Raw genomic sequence first — 21,522 nt, forward strand, 5'->3', positions numbered from 1 at the left:
TATATAGAGAATTCAAGGTTTAGTTCGATTAGATTATGTAATTATTCATAAAAAGTGACATTTAATAAGTAAAGATTTAAATCTTAATATTTATAAGTTTTTTTCAATCCCCATATCGGTGCCTTACAAAGAAATTTCTTAGGTGTAGCACTCTCATTTTGTAATTTCACACCACTAAAGGCACTAACAATGTTCAAATTAAGAGAAACTTATAGAACTAATAAAAATGGAAACTTTAGCACATGCTTTTCAATTTTTAATAGTGGATAAAATATGTAATTTGCATGCTTGTGATAAAACTTTCAGCCCACCAATCTTGAACAGTTACAAGTAATGTTGCTATATGTTATTGCCCTTAATTTACTATGTGTTTGGTAAAAGGAAATTAAAAAAAAAAAAAGAGGTGTAATACTAGAACAATCCGTGGAGATAAAAAGTGCATGATGACACAAGGCTCAAACAGGCAAAGATACTGCTAATATTGCAACGAGTCTCACATGTGTCTGATTCTATATATAGCTAGCTTAGTAGCAAGTTAAATTGCAAAAGAGATTATGAACTGACATTGGTTTCAATGATAAGATAGTTTGTTCTTTTCTTAATTGTTTGAATTTGTTGAAAGATTATAAAATATAAATTATCATAAATTTACCAATCTCAACATATATAAACCTGTTGAACCGGTATTTATTATGATATATTGTTAGAATATATGAATGAAACTATTGTGTCTATTTTGTTTGAAGTATCGTGTGACAAATTTTGTTCATATTTTAGCATAGTATTGACAGATTGATGGATTTGAAACAAATTGAAAACATCACAAATGAAAATTTTGAGCTTTTTATAGTGCAAATAAAAATAAAACATTAAGAAAATATTAAATTGATGACTAATGCAATTTACTCATGGTAAATTAGTAATGTTATTTGAGAAGGAAAGAAAAAAGTGTATAAATTGAGGACCAGGAAAAGATGTGTGAAAATTGATTAAATATGAAAGAATTTGAAGTAAATTCAAAATATTAAAAACTAAAAAAATTAAATACTAATAAAATGTAACTTGAGAAATTACCACATACCAATGATGCAATTTACTCCCATTACTTGAAAATAAAATGTTTAAGCTTGAATTTTGTTTTTATTTTTTATTTTTTTGTATATAAACAACAACAAACTCATCTAATCTCTTCTTCTTCTTTTTTTTCATTCTAATTATATTACAAGTTGTTTTTGCAATTAAAACTTTATTAAACTAATTAAAGAAAGTTAAAAAAATCAACGAAAGCACGTTGAAAATTCATGTAAAGTGAGTTTAGATAAGGAAAATTCGTGCAAAGTAAGTTTCCACAGCAACTTCTAGAGAAAAGCAAACATTGAATTTGTTTATCTCTGAAAAAAAAAAAAGAAGTAACAAAGACTTTGTTACGTCTAAGTTGGGGGAAACCAAAATGTATGAAAAATTAAGCAAATGCATTGACTAATTTTAAGAGCTTCAATTACTTAAGGATATTGCTTTTGAAAAAGAAAAAGAAAATGACAACCAGACCCGTCTGCTCCTTGCGATGTTGCTGGTTGAACAAGCCAATGTAGGCGGCTGATGTAAAACACCAAGTAAACGTCCGTTTCCTCTTAATTTCACCCACATTTGATTGTTAATTTCTTTCTATCAGGGAAGTCAATGAAAATTTAGCTGGGTGCAAGTAATAGGCGGAGAGTAAACTCAAAAATTTCAAAGAAATTTCTTAGCTCTGGCACCCCAATTTCCTATACTTGACCCCCACCAAAGCACTAACCAAGTTTAGGGAAAAAATGGCATAAAACCTTTGACATTGATGCACTGATGTTTTGGCAAACTTCTGAATTATAATATGAATATAGATATTAAAATTTTATGATAACTGAATTTCAAATTCAGTTAATTTATATAATTATTTTAAAAAAATAACATTTAAATTTAAATTTTAGTATCTGTAACTCTTCTTACCTTCATACTTTTTCAAGCTAAAAAATTTATAACTTCTTTCCATTAAGGTCTTAGTGTTTTTTTGGTTGATTAGCGATTTTCTGGGTGATGCATAGGAATAGAGTTTTTTTAGGGGTTTAAAAATATTATAATTTTATTTTTTTCTTTGTAATTCAAAAAAAATTTTTGATGTAACAAATCAAGTAATGTCAATCCAGTAAAATAAATTGACCAAAATGTCAAATAAAATTATCATAAAATATTTAAAATTAAGGAGGCATTAATCTATTTATTTCTTTAAAAAAACTATCCATTTAAAAAATAAAAAAAAAGGTATCCATTTTATTTTTAGTAACAAAACTTTTTCAACTTTAATAGTGGGAGATAGATTGATAAGGGGAAAGACTTAAACGAAATTAATATTTAATTTATAATATTATAATAAATTATAAAAAAAGATGGTTGAAACAAAATTAATATTTATTTTTATATTAAATTATTATGAATTTTTATTCATTTTATTAATTTGTAATATTATAATAAATTATAAAAGTAAATAATTTTTTGAACTTATTCCTTTCATATTCTTTGAATTAACCAAAAATATTAATATTAATAATACATTCTAATCAATCAAACTAATAATACATATTCCATTCCTCTTATCTTATATTCTCCCAAAATATAAAGTCCATTTTTCCTATATTACATTCTGCGAACCGAAGGTATGGTTAAGCTTTGGTCAAATGTAGAAAACTGGGCCGTAAATGCAAAAAAATTTCTTTAAACCTTTGAATATAGGCCGGGCTTTATCTACTTGACTTAAGCAGCCAGCAAAATCTTCATCAATTTCCCTGATAGAAAGAAATTAACAATCGAGGGTGGGAGAAATTAAGAGAAAATGGGCGTTTATTTCATCCTGCTACTGTGGCTTATTCAAGCAGCAACATCGCAAGATAATGGTTGTGAAGAAAACTGTGGACATGTTTTAATTCCATACCCATTTGGAATAAGCGCTGGTTGCTATAGAAATTCGTGGTTTAGAGTAACTTGCAACAAAACCGCTAATGGGCTAAAGCCTTTCATCAGTCGCATCAATCTGGAGCTTCTCGGTTCCTTTTGGTCAGATGGCGGCGTCGCCGTCAACAATCCGGTAACTTATCTCAATTGCGGCAATAAAGGAAACAATACTGATCGTGCTAGTGTCAATCTAGAAGGCAGTCCATTTTTCTTCTCAAGTAGATTCAACATATTCGGGTCAGTAGGTTGCGGCAATATGGCCACTGTTTCTCGTGAAATTCAATCTGATCCTCTCGCTAGCTGCGTACAACAGCGATGTGACGGCCTGACTTCTGAATTGGGTGGCTGCTATGCCATAATTCCTGAAAATCTCACTTCCTACACTGCAACCATGACAGAGATCATTAATCCTGGGAAGCAAGAATACAGCAACAGATGCACATCTGCTTTCATGTTTGACTTAACCACGTTTAACTCATGGGATCCAGATGTCCAATTTCCCAGCAGCATAAGCATTGATACGACGCATGTTCCTGCAACACTTGAGTGGAAACCCGTCAAATGCGATTTGGAAGGTTGGCACTAACCGTGATCACTTTACTATTGATTTCTTATTTTATTAAATTAATGTGAGAAATAATTAGAAAAATTTTTTTAGTGCTGTTGTTGGCATCTTAGTTTCTTCTCAATACACTCTAAAATTTTAATTTTTAATAAAATTATTTAAATACTCATTTATCAATTATTTTTTAATTTTTCAATTTTTTTAAAAAATTTATTTTCAAAAACTCTTAAAAATTTTCAAAAATTCTTAAAAACTTTTGAACATCCATTTTCGGAAATTTTAAGAGTTTTCAAAAATTCATTTTCGAAAGTTCCGTATGCATCCAAACATTTCAACATAAAATTTTATAACACTAAGTACAAAATCAAACAAAAAAAAGAAAAAAAACAAACAATTTGCTTTTGATTTTATGCTTTGAGTTTGGCTTGATTGGGGCTTAAAATCCTTTAGGTTTTCAGTTGGAAAGAGAAAGAAAAATGAGCTGTGAGGAGATGAAGTGTTTAGATTTTTGGTAAAATTGTATTTTGAGTTTGGGAAGTATTAAATAAAAAAATTAAGTATTAATAATAGTAAAGTGTGAAGAGAGAAAGTTGAGGTATCAATAGCACCATTCTTTTTTTTTTTTTTGGGTAAATCCTATATACATCATAGGTGATTTGCTACTTTTCTATTTACAGTGTTTGTGGAAATTTTTTACTTATAATTTTGGGGTTGATTTTATTATCAGAAAAAGATAACAATATCAAAAATAAAAATAAGGATAATTTTGAAATTTTATTAAAATTATATTGATTTTTTTTTATTTTTATGTCCATTTTAACAATGAAAATAAATTTCAAAATTATAAATAAAAAATATAAATGAGAAAGTCGCACGTCACAAAAAATGTAAGTGAGACAAACCACAAGAGATACATGTAGGGTTTACCCAAATTTTTTTTTTTTAACCATATCAGCTTTAGCCTTGTGAAAAAAAAAAAAAGAAAAAAAAAAGAGACTACTAAGAAACAGAGACCAACCACACCCACTTCCCTCTCCTCCAACTCCATGTTCGGTTTTTATTCTCTTTCGTTTTTAAATTCTTCTCTTTAATTTTCAATATATTTTTAAATTTTAAGCACAATATAAATCATTTTATGAATAAAGCTGCTTTTAGATTTAACAGGGGTGCCATTGCAAAGGAAGATTGTGCTAATTACGTTGTAGAGTGTGAAAATTTTTGGTTTTTAATTGGACAGTGTCGTTGATGTCAATTTTTCACTGGCCGTTGTTGGTCTAATATTTTATTGGAGATTTATTTGTTTTTTCTTTTTTTTCAACTTAACATAAAAATACCCTACAATTTTATTCTTTTCTTTGTTATTTTTTCTTTTATTTTTTTTAAAAAATTTTGAAATAATTTTTTTAATTTAATATAAAAAAATATTATTTGATATATTATTACTTGTAATTTTTAATTATTTATTGACAAAATCATTATTTGTTGTAAAAATAATTTAATAAAATTTAATTATTTATTAATTTACTAATATTAAATTTTTTAAAATTTTTATAATATATATTTTTTAATCTAATACCATTATAATGATCATTTTATTTTTTTATTATAATATTATCTTACTGTTGCTATTAATTTTGTATTCAAATACATATTCGTTGATTTTAATATTATTATTATGGTAACTAATTTCATCGTTATTTTTATTTTTTATTTTATTAAAATCAATCTCATCACTTATCTAAATGAACCCTAAATAAATGTAATTCATATTTGATTTATATCAAAGAAAAAAATAACTACCCTAAATAAGTAAATATGTAAAATATTTGAACAAACTATTATTATTATTATTATTATTAATTGGTGCTTCTGTTCATGGAAGCAGCCGCACTTTGCCAAGAACTAGTAGAGCCAGTTGGCCCAGTACCTGTACTTCTCAACCATGACTGTATTGAAAGATGTGGGAATGTTAATATTACATACCCATTTGGAATTAAAGTCGGGTGTTACATGAATGACTGGTTCAGAGTAAACTGCAAAGAAACCGGTAATGGGCCTAAGCCTTTCATAATTAGCATCAACATGCAACTATTCAATGTTTCATTTTCCCTAGGCGGAGTTGTCATCAACAATTCAGCAACTTATTTCAATTGCCGCAATAAAAGTGAAGAGAATAATGGGGTCAGTGTCAACTTAACGGGCAGCCCCTTTTTCTTCTCACATATCTTCAACAGATTCGTGTCTGTAGGTTGCGGTGGCTTGGCTACCATTCTTCGTAATCCAACTGATTATCCTGTTGGTGGCTGCCTGCAACGTCGTTGTAGTAATATTGTGACCTCCAATGAGAGCTGCCTTGCGAAAATTCCTCCGGGTCTCAGTTCCTTTGCTGCGAACATGACAGAGATTTATCCAAGTAATGGCAGCAAGAAATCATGTGGATCTGCTTTCGTGGTGGACGTAAGTTTCTTGGATTCACCTGGAACAATAATTGCAAACCGCGACGTTCCCAGAACACTGGAATTTGGACTCATTCCTAAAACGCTGCACTGGGACTGGGATTCACCAAAAGATGGACACGTTCCTGCAGCACTGCAATGGGGCACACCATACCGTGGGCTGTGTTATTTGACTGGTTTGGATACCTTTTGTAGCTCCAGTGGTCAATATTGTTGGGAAAGCTTGAGCGCCAGCCATCTATGTGTTTGCAGCGTGGATGTCAATTCTGACAATGGTTATTATTATCGTGATCTATGCCAAGGTATCGTAATACAAGTCTTGCTACGTTGCAAAATTATATGTATATATATGCAAGGATTCGGATATTGAAAATTTACACGGAAAATGAAATTTTATTTGTTTTGGCATTTCTTAATTAACATATTTTTATATGAACTTAACTTTATTTATTTATAAATGACAGGAATAGGCAAATGCGATCTTAAACATAGGTATTGTCATATGCTTTGTTTGAATGCTCCCGAAAATTATTGTTTGTCCCAATGCCCTGACACATATGAATACTCAAGTGACGAAGCTAGATGCTATCCCTCATTTAGTTTTCCAGGACGCCGGATGGAGAAGCCTACAAAGTCTCGGAATTTGGCGATCATTATAGGTATGCATTAAATTCATTTTTTAAAGTTAATATTACAAATGATTTTTAAATTATAATAAAATATTTAATATAATATTTAAAAAATTTTTAATACGATATTTAAATTATGAATTTTTTAATTAATATAATACTTAGAGAACTATTTATTCATCATGTGTTATTATTTATAATTAATTATATTAAAAATGAGTATCATATTAATTCATAGATTCATAAATCATGTACTTAATTAAAAATTTTTTAAAATCAAATACCATGACATTAAATATTTTATTATAGTGAAAAGACTGTTCTTAACATTTTATTTTTTAATTTTTCTTTGAGCTGGAAGTACTACGTCTTCGTTGAACAAAAGATCTATACTAAAATTGCAGTACCCTCTTACCACTAGAATTAAAGCTCAAGTGCTGATAAATTCACTTTCTTAAAGATAGAAAATATGAATCATGTTGAATTGCATGTGGTTTTTCTTAATATATATTAATTTGCAAATTTACCTTTTGCATAATAAATTATGTTTTCTATACAGGTTGCAGCACTAGTATTGGGACAATACTTGTGCTACTTGGCACATGGCATCTGTACAAAGTACTAAAAAGGAGAAAAACCATCAAGATGAAGCAAAAATACTTTAAGAGGAATGGAGGTTTACTTCTGCAACAACAATTGTCCTGCAATGAAGGTAATGTTGAAAAAATAAGGTTGCTTACATCAAAGGAGTTGGAAAAGGCGACAGATTACTATAACGAGAATCGAATCCTCGGTCAAGTTGGCCAAGGAACTGTTTATAAAGGAATGTTAACTGATGGAAGCATTGTGGCAATCAAGAAGTCTAAAATGGTGGACGAGAAGAAAGTTGATGAAAAGAAGCTTGAACAGTTCATCAATGAGGTGATACTTTTATCACAGATTAACCATAGAAATGTGGTTAGGCTTTTAGGATGCTGTCTGGAGACAAAGGTTCCTTTACTAGTGTATGAGTTCATCCCCAATGGAACACTCTCTCAACTCATACATGACCAAAATGAAGAATTCCCACTGACATGGGAAATGCGTTTACGAATTGCAATTGAAATTGCCAATGCTTTATCCTATTTGCATTCAGCTGCTTCTGTCCCTATTTATCATCGAGACATCAAATCTAGCAACATACTTTTGGACGATAAACACAGAGCAAAAGTGTCAGATTTTGGAATTTCAAGATCAATTGCACTTGAGCAAACTCATCTAACCACTCAAGTACAAGGAACATTCGGATACTTGGATCCGGAGTGTTTTCGGTCGAGTCAATTTACAGAGAAGAGTGATGTTTATAGTTTTGGGGTTGTTCTTGTTGAACTTCTGACCGGACAAAAACCCATCTCCTCGATACAATCAGAGGAAGTTAGAAGCTTGGTAAACTTTTTTCTGCTTACAATGAAGAATGATTCCCTATTTGACATTCTTGACCCAACGGTAAGGAATGATGGTACAGAAGAAGAGATTATAGCAGTTGCAAAGCTAGCGAAGAGAAGCTTGAATCTTAATGGAAAGAAAAGGCCCACGATGAAACAAGTTGCAATCGAGCTGGAGAGGATTAGAGCATCGGAAGAAGCTAATGCTATTGAACAAAGTGTGGCTGAAGATTCTGATACAGATGACATAATCGAAGCTTCGGCTATTTCTTCTTGTTCAACGTCTAGGTCAATCATAAACGATAGTGTAACTCTACCATTGGATACATACTCCTAGTTGGTTTCCAACAGTACTTGTTAAATTTTCTTCCTTTGGTGTCTTTTCTTTGTAATATATCTGCCTGTGTGGTTCGGCTTATCCTTGTTTTAATTTCTACCTCTTTTTGTTTCATTTTTTCTTCCTCTCGTTAGTTTCTGCTCACCCCTTATGGAAGGTCTCAAATGCATGTCTAAGACCATCTCCTTTTCAAGTGTCATGATTGATTAGAATAATCTTTTGACGATGGTTAAACATAATATGAAAAAAAAATTTCTAGTATTGTTGACATCTACCTGTTGATCTTGGTATACGTACATGTGAAGACGAAGTTTATATTATTTCATACATGTAAAAGAAGATACCATGCAACTTCTTTTTTACTTATTTCTTTCCATTGATTTTTAGGTGGAATAGTGCCGAGTGACGATAATTGTTGAGATCTAACATATGCCATCACTGCCATCATTTTGAAATTTCAGAAAGTGAACGAGAAAAATGAGGCCGCCAAGCGTCCTAGAGGAATTATCAAAAAGGAAAAAGAAGACTTTAGAATGAATACCTAATGGACAAGACTCCATCATAGAACAACTAAATATGGTAACCTCGGACCTAATATAAAAATTATATGGTTTAAAATTTTGATAAAAATCATGAGTTTGAGAAAATAAAAAATTATAATTTATATTTTTATATTGACACGAATTATAATATAATAATTTTAGTATTTTATATATGTTTGATATAAAATAAATATAATACAAATACGAATTATCACGTTTATGAAGCATGAACCCAAATATTCTTATTTTATATGCAGTTGTTTATCACGGGTAAGAATATATTCATTCCCTTTCAGCAAGAAAATTGACTATCAAATTCCTCTTTCTCCTCCAAAATATCACAACCCAATCCGATATAGCTGCCATTAGTTTCAACCAGAACCCAGTTTTTTTTTTTTTTTGCAAACATGTCCTGTAAGATTTCCCCTGTTCTTTTTATACTTGTCCTGCAATCCGATATCCCCTGTTCACTACTCTTGCTTCCAATTTCAACCAGAAGCAGTCACTTTGGTAATTGTCACCTATGTAATGTTAGTTATAACCAAAAGGGGCAAAAAAAAGAGAAAAAACAACATCAACAACAACTATCATTGAAGTGTAGCGTTCTTCTAAGTTTTGGATTCTATCTATTGTTCAGTACCTCGTTTTTTGTTTTCTGGATTATTGTAGGAAAGAGGGTCAATGAAGAGATTCAGAGAAATCTAATAGAAGGGAAAGGACCAATTTGTCGTGTTCATTTAGGAAGCGGTTATCTCCCGATGGAGTGTCTTTCTCTGCATGCCAATAGCGACAAGAAAAAATTTACTCGGGTAACGAGGGACCATAACTAGTTGTTACAAAACAAAGCCTTGCTATGTGAGTAATAATTCTCTAAAATTAAGTAGCAGATATACAAGAATTAAAGAGATTAAGTGAGGATGTACTATAAGTGTTCCTAAATAAATAGCCTGAAACATAACTCTATCCCTACTCTATATGTTCTTCTCTCACCTGTCGAATTAAACACTAGTAAAAATATTTTTTGTTTGTCCTTTTCCCCTTCCATACTCGCACTTTAATCTTTCTACAAAAGGGAAGCCTCAATTTCTAAATTACAGGTTACCACTCAATCTAGTGGGGTTGCAATGTCAATGAACTCAGTCTTTCTATCTTAATTTGTTGACTTAAAGATGAATAATGCATTCTACAGCATAATTGTGATTATGATTATTTATGATGACGATTCCTCAAAAACTTAGAAGTTGCTAGAATGAGGAAGATTATACAGATTCCCTTTCTTTTTCTTTCTTTTTCTTTTAACAGGCTAATTGAAGATCATATAGATTCCATCAAAAGAATTTTACACGCAGTTTGTGATGCTGTCTTTGCACATGTTACAGATTTTATAGGGGTATATGATATATATATGTGTGTGTGTGTGTGTGTGTGTACTGCTGAGAGACCACTAACCTACTCGCCTTGAACAATCGAACTTGTGAATTTTTGCCTTCAACATAAAAGTCATCAGTGAATGTTTGCTCCTGTCAACTTTCTTTGTCCCAAAGTAAGAAGCAACTTGTAATCCTGCATATTTCGATACATTAGAAGTGCTGAAACAAGCACAACAGATAATTTCATTTCATCGTCCTATTGTATGGACTTATTGCCACCTTTACAAGACTCTCCTGGCATAGTATATAGTAACAGGTTTGGCATCTAAGACAACTAGTAATTGAACTTTATGTGGGGAAAAAGTGAAACTTATGCCGGTTCAGTTACAGCGACATGGCAGAGCAAAATAATGCAAAAAATACCTGTACAATAGACTGTGCACAAAGCTTCCCTGAGAGAACAGCACCTTCCATTGAAGCTAAATACTTTTGCTTTGTGTAATCACCTGCTAGATAGAACCCCTCTATCGGAGATCTCTGCAAGGGGCGGTAGGGTTCACAATTTGGAACAGTTTTATATAAAGATCTGAAATGATAATTAGCTTTTAGTTTCAGTAGGAATCTAGTGACCAAGGTACAAATGTAAATTGATTTAAGGCCTGCAATCCATTTAATATAAGTGTACAGTTCCACATATAGATAAATGCATTCATGCATGCATGTGCAAACATATGTATGAAATGCTACTGAAATCCTGTTTAGAGATCGAATGAAAGTTTGTCCAAGATAGCATTAAAAGCTTCCATGAAAAATTTGAAATAAATATTTCTCACATGTTTCTAGCACGATTATACTCTTTGATGCATCACTATATGAATATAAGGGGAAGCCATCACCAGCCATGTATTTTTCAGCCATGGCATAACATTTCAAGAAATGGCTTGGATTTGATTTTTAAAAAAAGTACTAATAAAGATTCTGAAAGAATGCACTCAATCTAACCTTGGTGTTATAACAATATGATACTTTATGACGTTTGCTTTGCTCTGATCTGCAGAAATTTCATCAGGAAAGGGCTTTGCAAGTTCCTTCATTGTGGCATCAATAATTTCTGAGTCACTCTGTGCAATCCATTCTTCTGCAGGGGCAAAAACTAACTCCAGCATGGATTGGTTTGGATTGTAATATTCCTGCATAAAACAATAAATCATTAAGTAGTGGTTGCATGCATGAATGGGGAGACAAAAAGCTAATTCAGTTAACCTCTTTTATATAACGAAAAAAATTATTAAAAGGGGGAGTAACAGTAATGTCTCTGCACCTATCATTTTATTCTTTTATAATTATTACTTTCTCAAACTTTCCTTTTTCTCAATTCTCATGAAAGGTTGAGTTAAAATTACACTTCTATATCCAACCGTTCTTTGGATTTGACAGTTGCCAATAATTAATAGGTTCCCCTTCCAAGGCTAAGTCAATTTTTGTACGTAATTTTCCCATGTTCATCAATACCAGTGACTTCATTAGGTTGCTTACCTTCTGCCTTAGATTGGGAAACAGGAGTTTGATGACTATTGGACACCTGATTACCGCCATTTGTTTCAGGCATTGCTTGGCTATCAATAGGCAGAGACCATAGACTGGAAGTAATAATATCCCTACATTCTGGTTTCCACATTCTTATAAGCAAATAACTTTCTTCCTCAAAATTTATTCTAGTTCCATTTCTACATGAATATCATGAATTTAGAAAGACGTTTAGCAAAAATTCATAAAGCTACGATGGGGCAGGCAGATAACAAGCATGAGAGCTGAATATAGCAAAGAGGGGGAAAATTAAAGGGCTGATAGATTAAGGAGGAAGACCTGCTGAAGAGTAGATGATCATAGGTGTTCCTCAATTTCCTATCAAACCTGCAAATGGAGATAATCTATATCACTCAACCATGGGCTCTCATATTAAATTTTGGTGGGAAAGGTATAAATATATACATATTGCAGTCTTGAAACGCAAAAAAGATCTGAATATCATAGCACTATAGATAATAATGCATCTGTTTATAAGGGAATAGCACACATGTATTACTAAATTCATTTCATCAGTGAAGTGCAGTGAATTAATAAGAAATTAGGGACAAAAATGCTTGCTACAATAACTCTGAACAAAAATAATGCTGCATTCTGATGGGAGATCAGTGAACGGTGTTGGGGACAATGTAAAACCTAAAGGTTTTAACATTGGTCTAAACTTGTGATGCATGAATCCTTCATTTTTCTGACTGCTCGTTGAAGTAGGAAACAGCTCCCAGCCATCTCCACTGAACAATTACCCCTTGCATGTGAATTTCGTCCATATTGGGCTTTGAGTTTAGCTCCACTCTGCTTATGAGCACTGAAAAGTACTCCACAATTTTGCCCTCTCATTGTGACTCTGCACAGCATTGGCCACAATATAACCTCAAATGAACTACCCCTTTTCTGTATAACCTCAAATAAATCACCCTTTGTTTGTCCCCTTTTCAATGGGAAAATAAGAGAAAACCATGGGATATTCAACCAAAAGCCCAAAGCTTATTAATACAGTTTAAAGATGCTGACATGAAAATAATAAAATTGCACCACATAACAACAATTGGAAACACATGCATGCTCTTCTAAACTACTCTTAAAAGTCTATGCAACCTAGAGAGTCATAGTGTCACGGACCTAAGGAACAGTCCTGAATCCCACATCGAACATAATAGGAGGGTCACTGGGGTATATAAGGGTTCACACCACCTCCGCCTTGTGAGGCATCTTTTGTAGGACAAAACCGTGAGGCCAGGGGGGCCAGAGCGGACAATACCTCACAAGGGTGTGAACCATGGCGGTTAGGTTAATTTGGGATGTCGGATGAGTGGATGCCCAGGTCCCGGAGCCCCGCGGGTTCGGAGCTTAAGTCTCGACCCGTGACAAGTGGTATCAGAGCCAGCCCTAAACCATTCGATCCACGTCAAGCGCCTCAATGGAGGTAGGCAGGGTGGCCAACCTCCGTGACGAGGGCGTCACAAGGTTGGGTGGGGGAGAATGTCACGGACCTAACGAAGAGTCCTGAATCTCACATCGAGCATAATAGGAGGGTCACTGGGGTATATAAGGGTTCACACTACCTCCGTCTTGTGAGGCACCTTTTGTAGGACAAAACCGTGAGGCCAGGGGGGCCAGAGCGGATAATACCTCAAAAGGGTGTGAACTGTGGCGGTCAGGCTGATCTGGGACGCCAGATGAGTGGATGCCCGGGTCTCGGAGCCGCGCGGGTTCAGAGCTTAAGTTTCGACCTGTGACAAGAGCACATGCCCAACACTCTTGCTTTTTGCTTAGAAGGCATTTCAAATGAAGGACATAATGTAAATGATGAGCAATATCTTTTGTGAAGGGCTGAAAAACATATACCAGTCCTTCATTTCTCCAGCACTGTTCTGATGTGGGACTCTATACCCTAGGTGCTCTCAACTGGATTATAATATGCTGCATCAGCACTCAACCATTCAGCTCATGGTCAAGATCAATACCCATATATTATAGTTTCTTCCCCTAACACTTATTTTAAGTTTATATGTTAAATCAATTGAAAAGATATCAATAGAAGTCAACAGGATGTACTTACTTCAAACAACATCTTTATGAAGTGCAAAGATTTAGAAAAGGTTTGGGGGAATGAGACAGACCAATAACAATACCAATGAATTGTTTGAATAAACAATAGAATTTGTTACTAACTATGGAAAAACTAAGAAATTAAACTGTGTGAAAACAAAGAGAAAAAACTGAATGTATATTAAAAAACTGCTCATAAAGAATTATACAAGAACCTTAGGTTTAGATACAACTAACTAGGGGTTAAACTAGGAAACTAAATTTACTTAAAAAATTGATCTTATAATTGAGGGATTATCTATCCTAATTTTTTATCCTTAAATCTAGGGATACAAATACTTAATTTTAGAGATACAAATATAAATATACAGATTACAATATTAAAACCAGCTGTAAATAAGGGTTTTCCCATACTCCTCCTAAAGCTGGTGAATAGGTGTTTTCCATTCCTAGCTTGAAAATAATTTCTTGAAATATTGCATTGCTGAGACCTTTAGTCAACACATCTATAAGTTGACCCTTAGTTGATACATAAGGTGTACAATCAACCCACTGTCTAATTTCTCCTTTATGAAATGCCAATCTACTTCAATGTGTTTTGTTTTGTCATGTTGCACAGAATTGTGTGCAATGCTTATTGCAAACTTGTTATCACAGTAGAGTCTCATTGGTCCATCCCACTTTATCTTCAAGTCTTCTAGGATAATCTTTAACTATAGTAGTTCATAAATTCCTTAAGCCATTGCTCTGAACTCTACTTCAGCACTTGATCTTGCTACTACATTCTGTTTTTTACTCCTCCAAGTCACAAGATTATCACCTAAAAAAGTGCAATAGCCTGAGGTGAATCTTCTATCAGTTATTGAACCTGCATAATCAGCATATATATATGCTTCTAGAACTAACCTGAATTTCTTTTGAATAAGATACCTTTCCTAGGATTAGCCTTCAAATAGTGCAGTATACGGTAGACAGCCTATAGGTGCACTTCTTTAGGACTATGCATAAATTGACTTACCACACTCATAGCATATGCTATATCAAGTCTAGTATGTGAGAGATAAATGAGTCTTCCAACTAACCTTTGGTACATCTCTCTATCTACAACAGCATCTTTATTAGCTTTTTTAATTTTATGATTAGGATCTATCGGGGTATTTGCAGCTTTATATGCGAGCTTCCTAGTTTCCTTCAAATGATACATTATATATTTCTGTTGTGAGATGAAAATACCATGCCGTGAGTGAGCTACTTCAATTCTTAGGAAGTACTTCAATCTCTCTAACTCTTTTATCTCAAATTCTCTAGCCAAACACTATTTTAGAGATTCTCTCTCTTTTTCATCATCCCCAATTACAATTTATATCATCAACATACACTAATAGAACTATGACTCTCCCTGAATTAGAGTGTTTGATAAACAATGTGTGATCTCCTTGACTCTGTTTATATCCTATTGCTAGCATCACTTTGGTAAATCTCCTGAACCAAGCCCTAGGAGACTATTTAAGGCCATATAAAGCCTTTTTCATCTTGCATACTTTGTTTGCTTCTAGATGACCTCCAAATCTGGTGAAACCTTTATATATATTTCTTCTTCCAAATCACCATGTAGAAAAGCATTCTTTACATGAAATTGTTGAAGCTACCAATTGTAATTTACAACCAATGATAATGAAATCCTAATTGCATTTATCTTGACAACTAGAGCAAAGGTTTCTTGATAATCCACTCCATAGGTTTGAGTGTAGCCCTTAGCCACTAACCTAGCTTTATACCTTTCAACAGTACCATCTGCTTTGTATTTTATAGTGAAAATCCATTTACAACCTAGTAGATTTTTTTCTTTAGGTAACTCTACCAGTTCCTATGTCTTATTTTTCTCTAAGGCCTCCATTTCTATTTTCATGGCTTGCTTCCATTTCTCACTGAATAATGCCTTGAATAAAGTAGTTGGAACATAAATAGTATTTAGGCTCAAAAGAAAATTTTGTGGGATGGTGAGAATTTTTCAAATGACACAAAATTAGAGATTGGGTATAGTAGATGCTTAATACATTCTCTAGTTCCTTTCCTAATGGTAATAGATAGATCATAATCATTAGTTATAGTTTTAGGAGATTCATGCTCATTTTGAGAAACAGCGTCAAAAACTGTAGTTACCTTATTTCCAGAGTTAGAATCAGGTTCTTGTGTCACGGGTCAAGACTTAAGCTCCGAACCCGCGCGGTTTCGAGATCCGGGCATCCACTCATTCGATGTCTCAGATCAGCCTACCTGCCACGGTTCACACCCTTGTGAGGTATTGTCCGCTCTGACCCCCTAGCCTCACGATTTTATCCTACAAAAGGCGTCTCATAAGAAAGAGGTGGTGTGAATCCTTTTATACCCTAGTGACCCTCCTATTATGTTCGATGTGGGATTCAAGACTCTTCCTTAGGTCCGTGACATTCTCCCCCACCCAACCTCGTGACGCCCTCGTCATGAAAGCTAGCCATCCTGCCTACCTCCCTTGAAGCGCTTGGCGTGGATCGAACGGTTTAGGGCTGGCTCTGATACCACTTGTCATGGTTCAAGACTTAAGCTCCAAACCCACGCGGCTCCAGAACCTGGGCATCCACTCATCCGACATCCCAGATCGATCTACCTGCCACGGTTCACACCCTTGTGAGGTATTGTCCGCTCTGGCCCCTTTGCCTCACGATTTTATCCTACAAAAGGTACCTTACAAGAAAGAGGTGGTGTGAACCCTTTCATACCTCAGTGACCCTTCTATTATGTTCGATGTGAGATTTAGGACTCTTCCTTAGGTCCGTGACACTTGGACTAGCATTGGTTTAGGATTTGGAACTTTTCTTCTTGAGTACACTTGTAATTCCTTCATAGAATCAAGAACAATGTCATAACGTCTAGATCCGGGGATCTATCGCCAGACATTGACTTTAGGGAGTCGCCACCAATCTTTTTTATCTAGGTGCGATTGGCCACCTAAGGAATCTGTCCTTTCAGGGAACACCTAAGCTTGAGGGTCCCTAAAAGAATAGGTTCAGGTCTGCTAACCAGAACAAAGTTCGGGAGTTCGGTTACGTGTGAGGAAGGTTGTAGCACCCTCACAACGCCCATCAAAAGATGGTACCAGCTTAAATTTGTGTTATCCAAAAGCCTTAAAATTTTACCAAGTAATTAGTTGTTGGAAATGATTCTCAATTGACTCTAATACTTTTAGCAGAAAATTGAGAAAATTCCCTCACCTCAGGAGTATGCAAGAAAAACTACTGTTTCACTTGCAGAGGCTCCGTCGTCGGATTAATTAAAGAAAAATCAAAATCATCCAATTAATTATTGGAAATTATTCTCAATTAACTCTAATACTTTTAGCAGAAAATTGAGAAAATTCCCTCACCTCAAGAGTATGCAAGAAAAACTATTGTTTCACTTGCAGAGGCTCCGTCGTCGGATTAATTAAAGAAAAAAAAATCAAAATCAGCCAAGTAATTAATTATCGAAAATTATTCTCAATTGACTCTAATACTTTTAGCAGAAAATTGAGAAAATTCCCTCACCTCAGGAGTATGCAAGAAAAACTACTGTTTTTACTTGTAGAGGCTCCGTCGTCGGATTAATTAAAGAAAAAAAGAAAAAAAAAATCAAGATCAAAATCAAAGTCAAATAAAAAAAATTCAAAAATTCAAAAAAAAAAAAAAAAAAAAAACCTTTAGCGGCTCGGATCGCGGCTCGGCTTGGTTCGGCTCGGCTCGGCTCGGCTCGGCTCGGAGGGGCTGAAACGCGCGGGTCGACGCTTCGGGTCGGGTCGGGTTCGACAAAACGCGCGGATCCTCTTATTAACTTAAAGCCAAAACGACGTCGTTTTGGGAGGGTATAAAAGGCACCTTCCTCCGTTTTTCAGCAGACCGTTCCTCCCCTCTCTCTCTCTTCTTCCCTTCTTCTCTGCCTTCTTTCTAGAATTTGAAGAACGCCGGTGCCGGATTCTGGAAATTTCGCCGGAATCTGGGAATTTCACCGGAAATTGGCCGGAAGTTGGCCGAATGGTCGCCGGTTTCTGGGATTCTCCGCCGAAAACTGGGTCTGTCGCCGGAAACTTCAAAGTTCACCGGAATTGTCGCCGGAAAATTCAAAAGTCGCCGGAATTTTTGCCGGAATCTGGAAATTTCCCAGAAATTTTCAGAAAATTTTTTTCGCCAAATTTTTCTAAAAAATTTTTCTCACTGCCAGAACACTCCTAAACTTTTCCTTAGCTCTCTAAACACCCCTATTCTCTCAATCAGTAGCTTTTGCTTCTGTTTTCTGTGTGTTTCATTCTGTTCCAGGAGGTGCTTTATATAGGGATTGATCAGGAGTTTCTGATCAATCCCAACTCCTCCTTGGACGGGGATTCAGTCTTTGAATCCAATTGGACTCTTTAGATTGAATCCCCACTCCCAGTAGGATTCTTCAGCTTCAATCTCAACCTTCCAAAAAAAATCAAATAAATATAAAAAAATAATAGATAATTAGAACAGATAAATTAAAAAAATAGATATATTATAGGATAAATAAAAAAATAACAGATATATAATTAGATAAATAAAAATACAAAAATAAATAAAATAAAAATAATAATAATAATATAATAATAAATATATAACTATATACATATAAATCTATTCTAAATAAAAAAAATAAATAAATACATATATACATATATTAATACATAATAATAATAAATATAAAAATACATAAAATATAAAAGAAAGAAAAAGAAAAGAAAAAAAAAAATACAGGATTGAAATGGGCCTTACCCATTTGGGCCAGGCCCAATTGATCTGGGCCCGGACCCAATTGGGTGTCTACAGCTGCCCCTCTTTGCACATTTTCTGTGAAACAGAAATTGCGCAAAGACGTAGACACCCAATCAAGACTCAACTCAACATTTTTATTTTTTTTTTTTTTGTTTTTATTTTTTTGATTTTTTTTTATTTTTTTTGATTTTTTTTTGTTTTTGTTTTTTTTTATTTTTTTGGTTTTTTTGATTTTTTTTATTTGTTTTTTTTGTTTTGTTTTGTTTTTTTTTTTTTTTTTTTTTTTTTTTTGTCGAAGCTCCTCTAAACAGAGGCTCAACGACTTTGAAAAATAAATTGCTCCCCTAAACAGAGGCAACGAAACTTTGAAAAGTAAATTGCTCCTCTCAACAGAGGTACCACGACTTTGGAAAAGTAAATTGCTCCTCTAAACAGAGGCACCACGACTTTGAAAAATAAATTGCTCCTCTCAACAGAGGCACCACGACTTTGGAAAGTAAATTGCTCCTCTCAACAGAGGCACCACGACTTTGAAAAAATAAATTGCTCCTCTCAACAGAGGTACCACGACTTTGGAAAGTAAATTGCTCCTCTCAACAGAGGCACCACGACTTTGGAAAAATAAATTGCTCCTCTCAACAGAGGCAACGAACTTTGAAAAAGTAAATACTCCTAGACAATCATGTCCGAAGGAGTTGAAAGTTGTGTTTGAAGGGATTTCAGGAGATTATGCCCAAAGGTCTTATAAATCAACCCTGATACCAAGAGACATCCTATTTCGAGGATTAGGAACTTACCTGACAAGTTTCTTCTCAAACTTGCAAAGTCTTTTTATATCTGTCTTTTTCATGTGGGATGTTGGAACACCCCTGCTTCTTGAATTTGTACACTATACTTTCCTGAAAGTAGTGTATGCTATGCAAATGCATATGAATTTCAATGCATGCTATGCAAATGTTGACCAATTAATTCATGTTCAATGTATGGTACTCAAGTTTCTCAAGCTCTTTTCTTCTTGGGTGTCAAGCCCTTTGATTCTTCAAGGATCCAATTGCACTGCTCTTCTAAGATCGAACCAGTGTAGCTCTCAATTTGTCTTTTCCACTCACATTCTTCCTTGTTCAGTTTCTCAATACCTTGGAATAAGCCTCATCAATCGATCATCACTTGACCATCATTCAATGAATTTCTCAACACTAGCAAATTTCAAAACAAGTTTCATCCACCATCACTGGGTCCTTGTCTCAGCATTGACCACTTCAAAATAAACTTTGTCCACTGATTGTTCTGATCATTCAATCATAATTTGCAATTCATATCGACCAATTCATCCTTGTACTCATCACTTGGTTATACCACTTTTCAAAATTTACCCCATCATATTCTCCATTTGGTCACATCATACATCCTTTCAAATAATCTCTTTTAGGTTTCTACCACCATCATCCTAGATTTCTTTTCAAATAAATGCCAGACTCTTTTAAGCACATATTCATTCATTCATTATCATTTCAAATCTTGACAAATATAATGCAATCAAACATTTTCTCAATTCATTCTAGGGGTGTAACGATAAGAGAACACCATTATGGTGAAGATAATCAATGAAGATCTGTTTTAGTACAAAGCAAATGGGAAAGGAAATGAATTGGATACATGTCATTGGGGTGGATAGTATGTCCAAATGATGAATATTCAAACAATTCTTAACATTAATTTAGGATTCTTTTTCAAAAACTCAATCCATTTACTGTTGAAGTCAACTTGAGCTTGGCGAACTTTGCCCCAGTCTTTGAGGGATCTTCAGATGTCTTTGATCTTCCATTCATGTGAGCCATTTGACCTGGATCTTTTTTTTTTTTTTTTTTTTACCAAGGTCACCCTTTCAGGTTTTCAATTTGAATCTCTTTTTTTTTTTTTTTCTCATTTTTTCCTTTTTTTTCTTTTTTTTTTTTCTTTTTTTCTTTTTTCATCATCTTCTTTTTTTTCTCATTTTTCATCCATTGTTGATATCTTTCATACATCCAACTAATGTAGCATGATTCCATTGCTTCATCATGAGTATACCTTCGCTCGACATATGATCATTCAAGTTGAGTATTCACACTTGATCCAAATGGACTTTTCAAGGTTGTAACGTAGGCCAAGGTGAGGGGTCACAAAAAAATGGATATAATAGGCTCAAAATATGTATTAAAAAAAGGTTCAAGACCAAAGGATCATTTGATGCAACTTGGCATTTTGCCCCACATCATTTCACTGCTTTTTCTTTCCTCACACTAAGGATCTCATTACTTTGCCCCAAATCATGTGTGGCATTTATTTTTCTTTTGCTTTTTTTTTCTTTCCATCTTTGAGACCTTTCGTGGTGTTTTTTTTTTTTTTTTTTTTTTTTTTTCAAAATTTACCCTCCAGTGTAGAGGGTGATCCTTGGTTGGGGTTCTTCAAGAAAAAAAAAATCATGATTGGCTCAAAGGGGTAGCAATAAATGGTTTTTCCAATGGTAAAAGAAAGATGGCCATTTTTTATCTCAATTGTGAATACCTTTCTTGAACATCATCTATTGAACAAAGCTCATGAATCTGTATAAAAGATTACACATCTTCAAGACATATCTCTTTCACCTCCGGTAACAGCCTATTTTTGCTCAAATCGTCTCTTCATATTAGCATGGATGAGTTCTCAAAATTAAATCCCAGAATTATTGTTATCATTATCTAAATATTCATCATCTGAAATTTAAGAATGGGAATGTGAAGTTATGAAGGGTAGCAGGGTA

At 33.9% G+C, this 21,522-nt stretch overlaps 2 protein-coding genes and 1 pseudogene across 7 annotated transcripts; 1 reads left to right on the forward strand and 2 right to left on the reverse strand.

Annotated features, from left to right (window-relative positions):
- The window catches only part of LOC111279460 (15-cis-phytoene desaturase, chloroplastic/chromoplastic-like), a 111,622-nt pseudogene that overhangs the window by 75,737 nt on the left and 14,363 nt on the right, over positions 1–21,522 (reverse strand).
- LOC111279474 (wall-associated receptor kinase-like 1) lies at positions 2,867–8,661 on the forward strand. Its single transcript, XM_089756055.1, has 4 exons — positions 2,867–3,560; positions 5,436–6,308; positions 6,471–6,665; positions 7,147–8,661. Exons 1-4 carry the CDS (start codon positions 2,867–2,869, stop codon positions 8,394–8,396), a joined length of 3,012 nt encoding a protein of 1,003 aa, XP_089612181.1. The 3' UTR covers positions 8,397–8,661.
- Positions 6,109–13,117, reverse strand: LOC149510997 (15-cis-phytoene desaturase, chloroplastic/chromoplastic-like). 6 transcript variants are annotated; one of them, XR_016334581.1, is made up of 7 exons: positions 12,175–13,117; positions 11,845–11,973; positions 11,311–11,498; positions 10,732–10,894; positions 10,388–10,501; positions 9,579–9,711; positions 9,304–9,459 (listed from the first exon to the last, which is right to left on the reverse strand). XR_016334581.1 is itself a non-coding variant. In XM_089756165.1 (5 exons), the coding sequence occupies exons 2-5, from the start codon at positions 11,902–11,904 to the stop codon at positions 10,442–10,444; spliced, it is 471 nt and encodes a 156-aa protein (XP_089612291.1). In that variant the 5' UTR covers positions 11,905–11,973; positions 12,175–13,115; the 3' UTR covers positions 9,731–10,441. The 6 variants fall into 6 exon arrangements, 2 of the variants coding, with proteins under 2 accessions (XP_089612291.1, XP_089612292.1); XR_016334582.1 differs by lacking the exons at positions 9,304–9,459; positions 9,579–9,711 and adding an exon at positions 6,109–6,244; XR_016334580.1 differs by lacking the exons at positions 9,304–9,459; positions 9,579–9,711 and adding an exon at positions 6,135–6,272 and having other exon boundaries at positions 12,175–13,116.

The sequence above is a fragment of the Durio zibethinus genome, chromosome 27 (genome assembly GCF_047325235.1).
Source record: "Durio zibethinus cultivar Kanyao isolate XHJ-2024 chromosome 27, ASM4732523v1, whole genome shotgun sequence".
NCBI classification, from domain to species: Eukaryota; Viridiplantae; Streptophyta; class Magnoliopsida; order Malvales; family Malvaceae; genus Durio; species Durio zibethinus.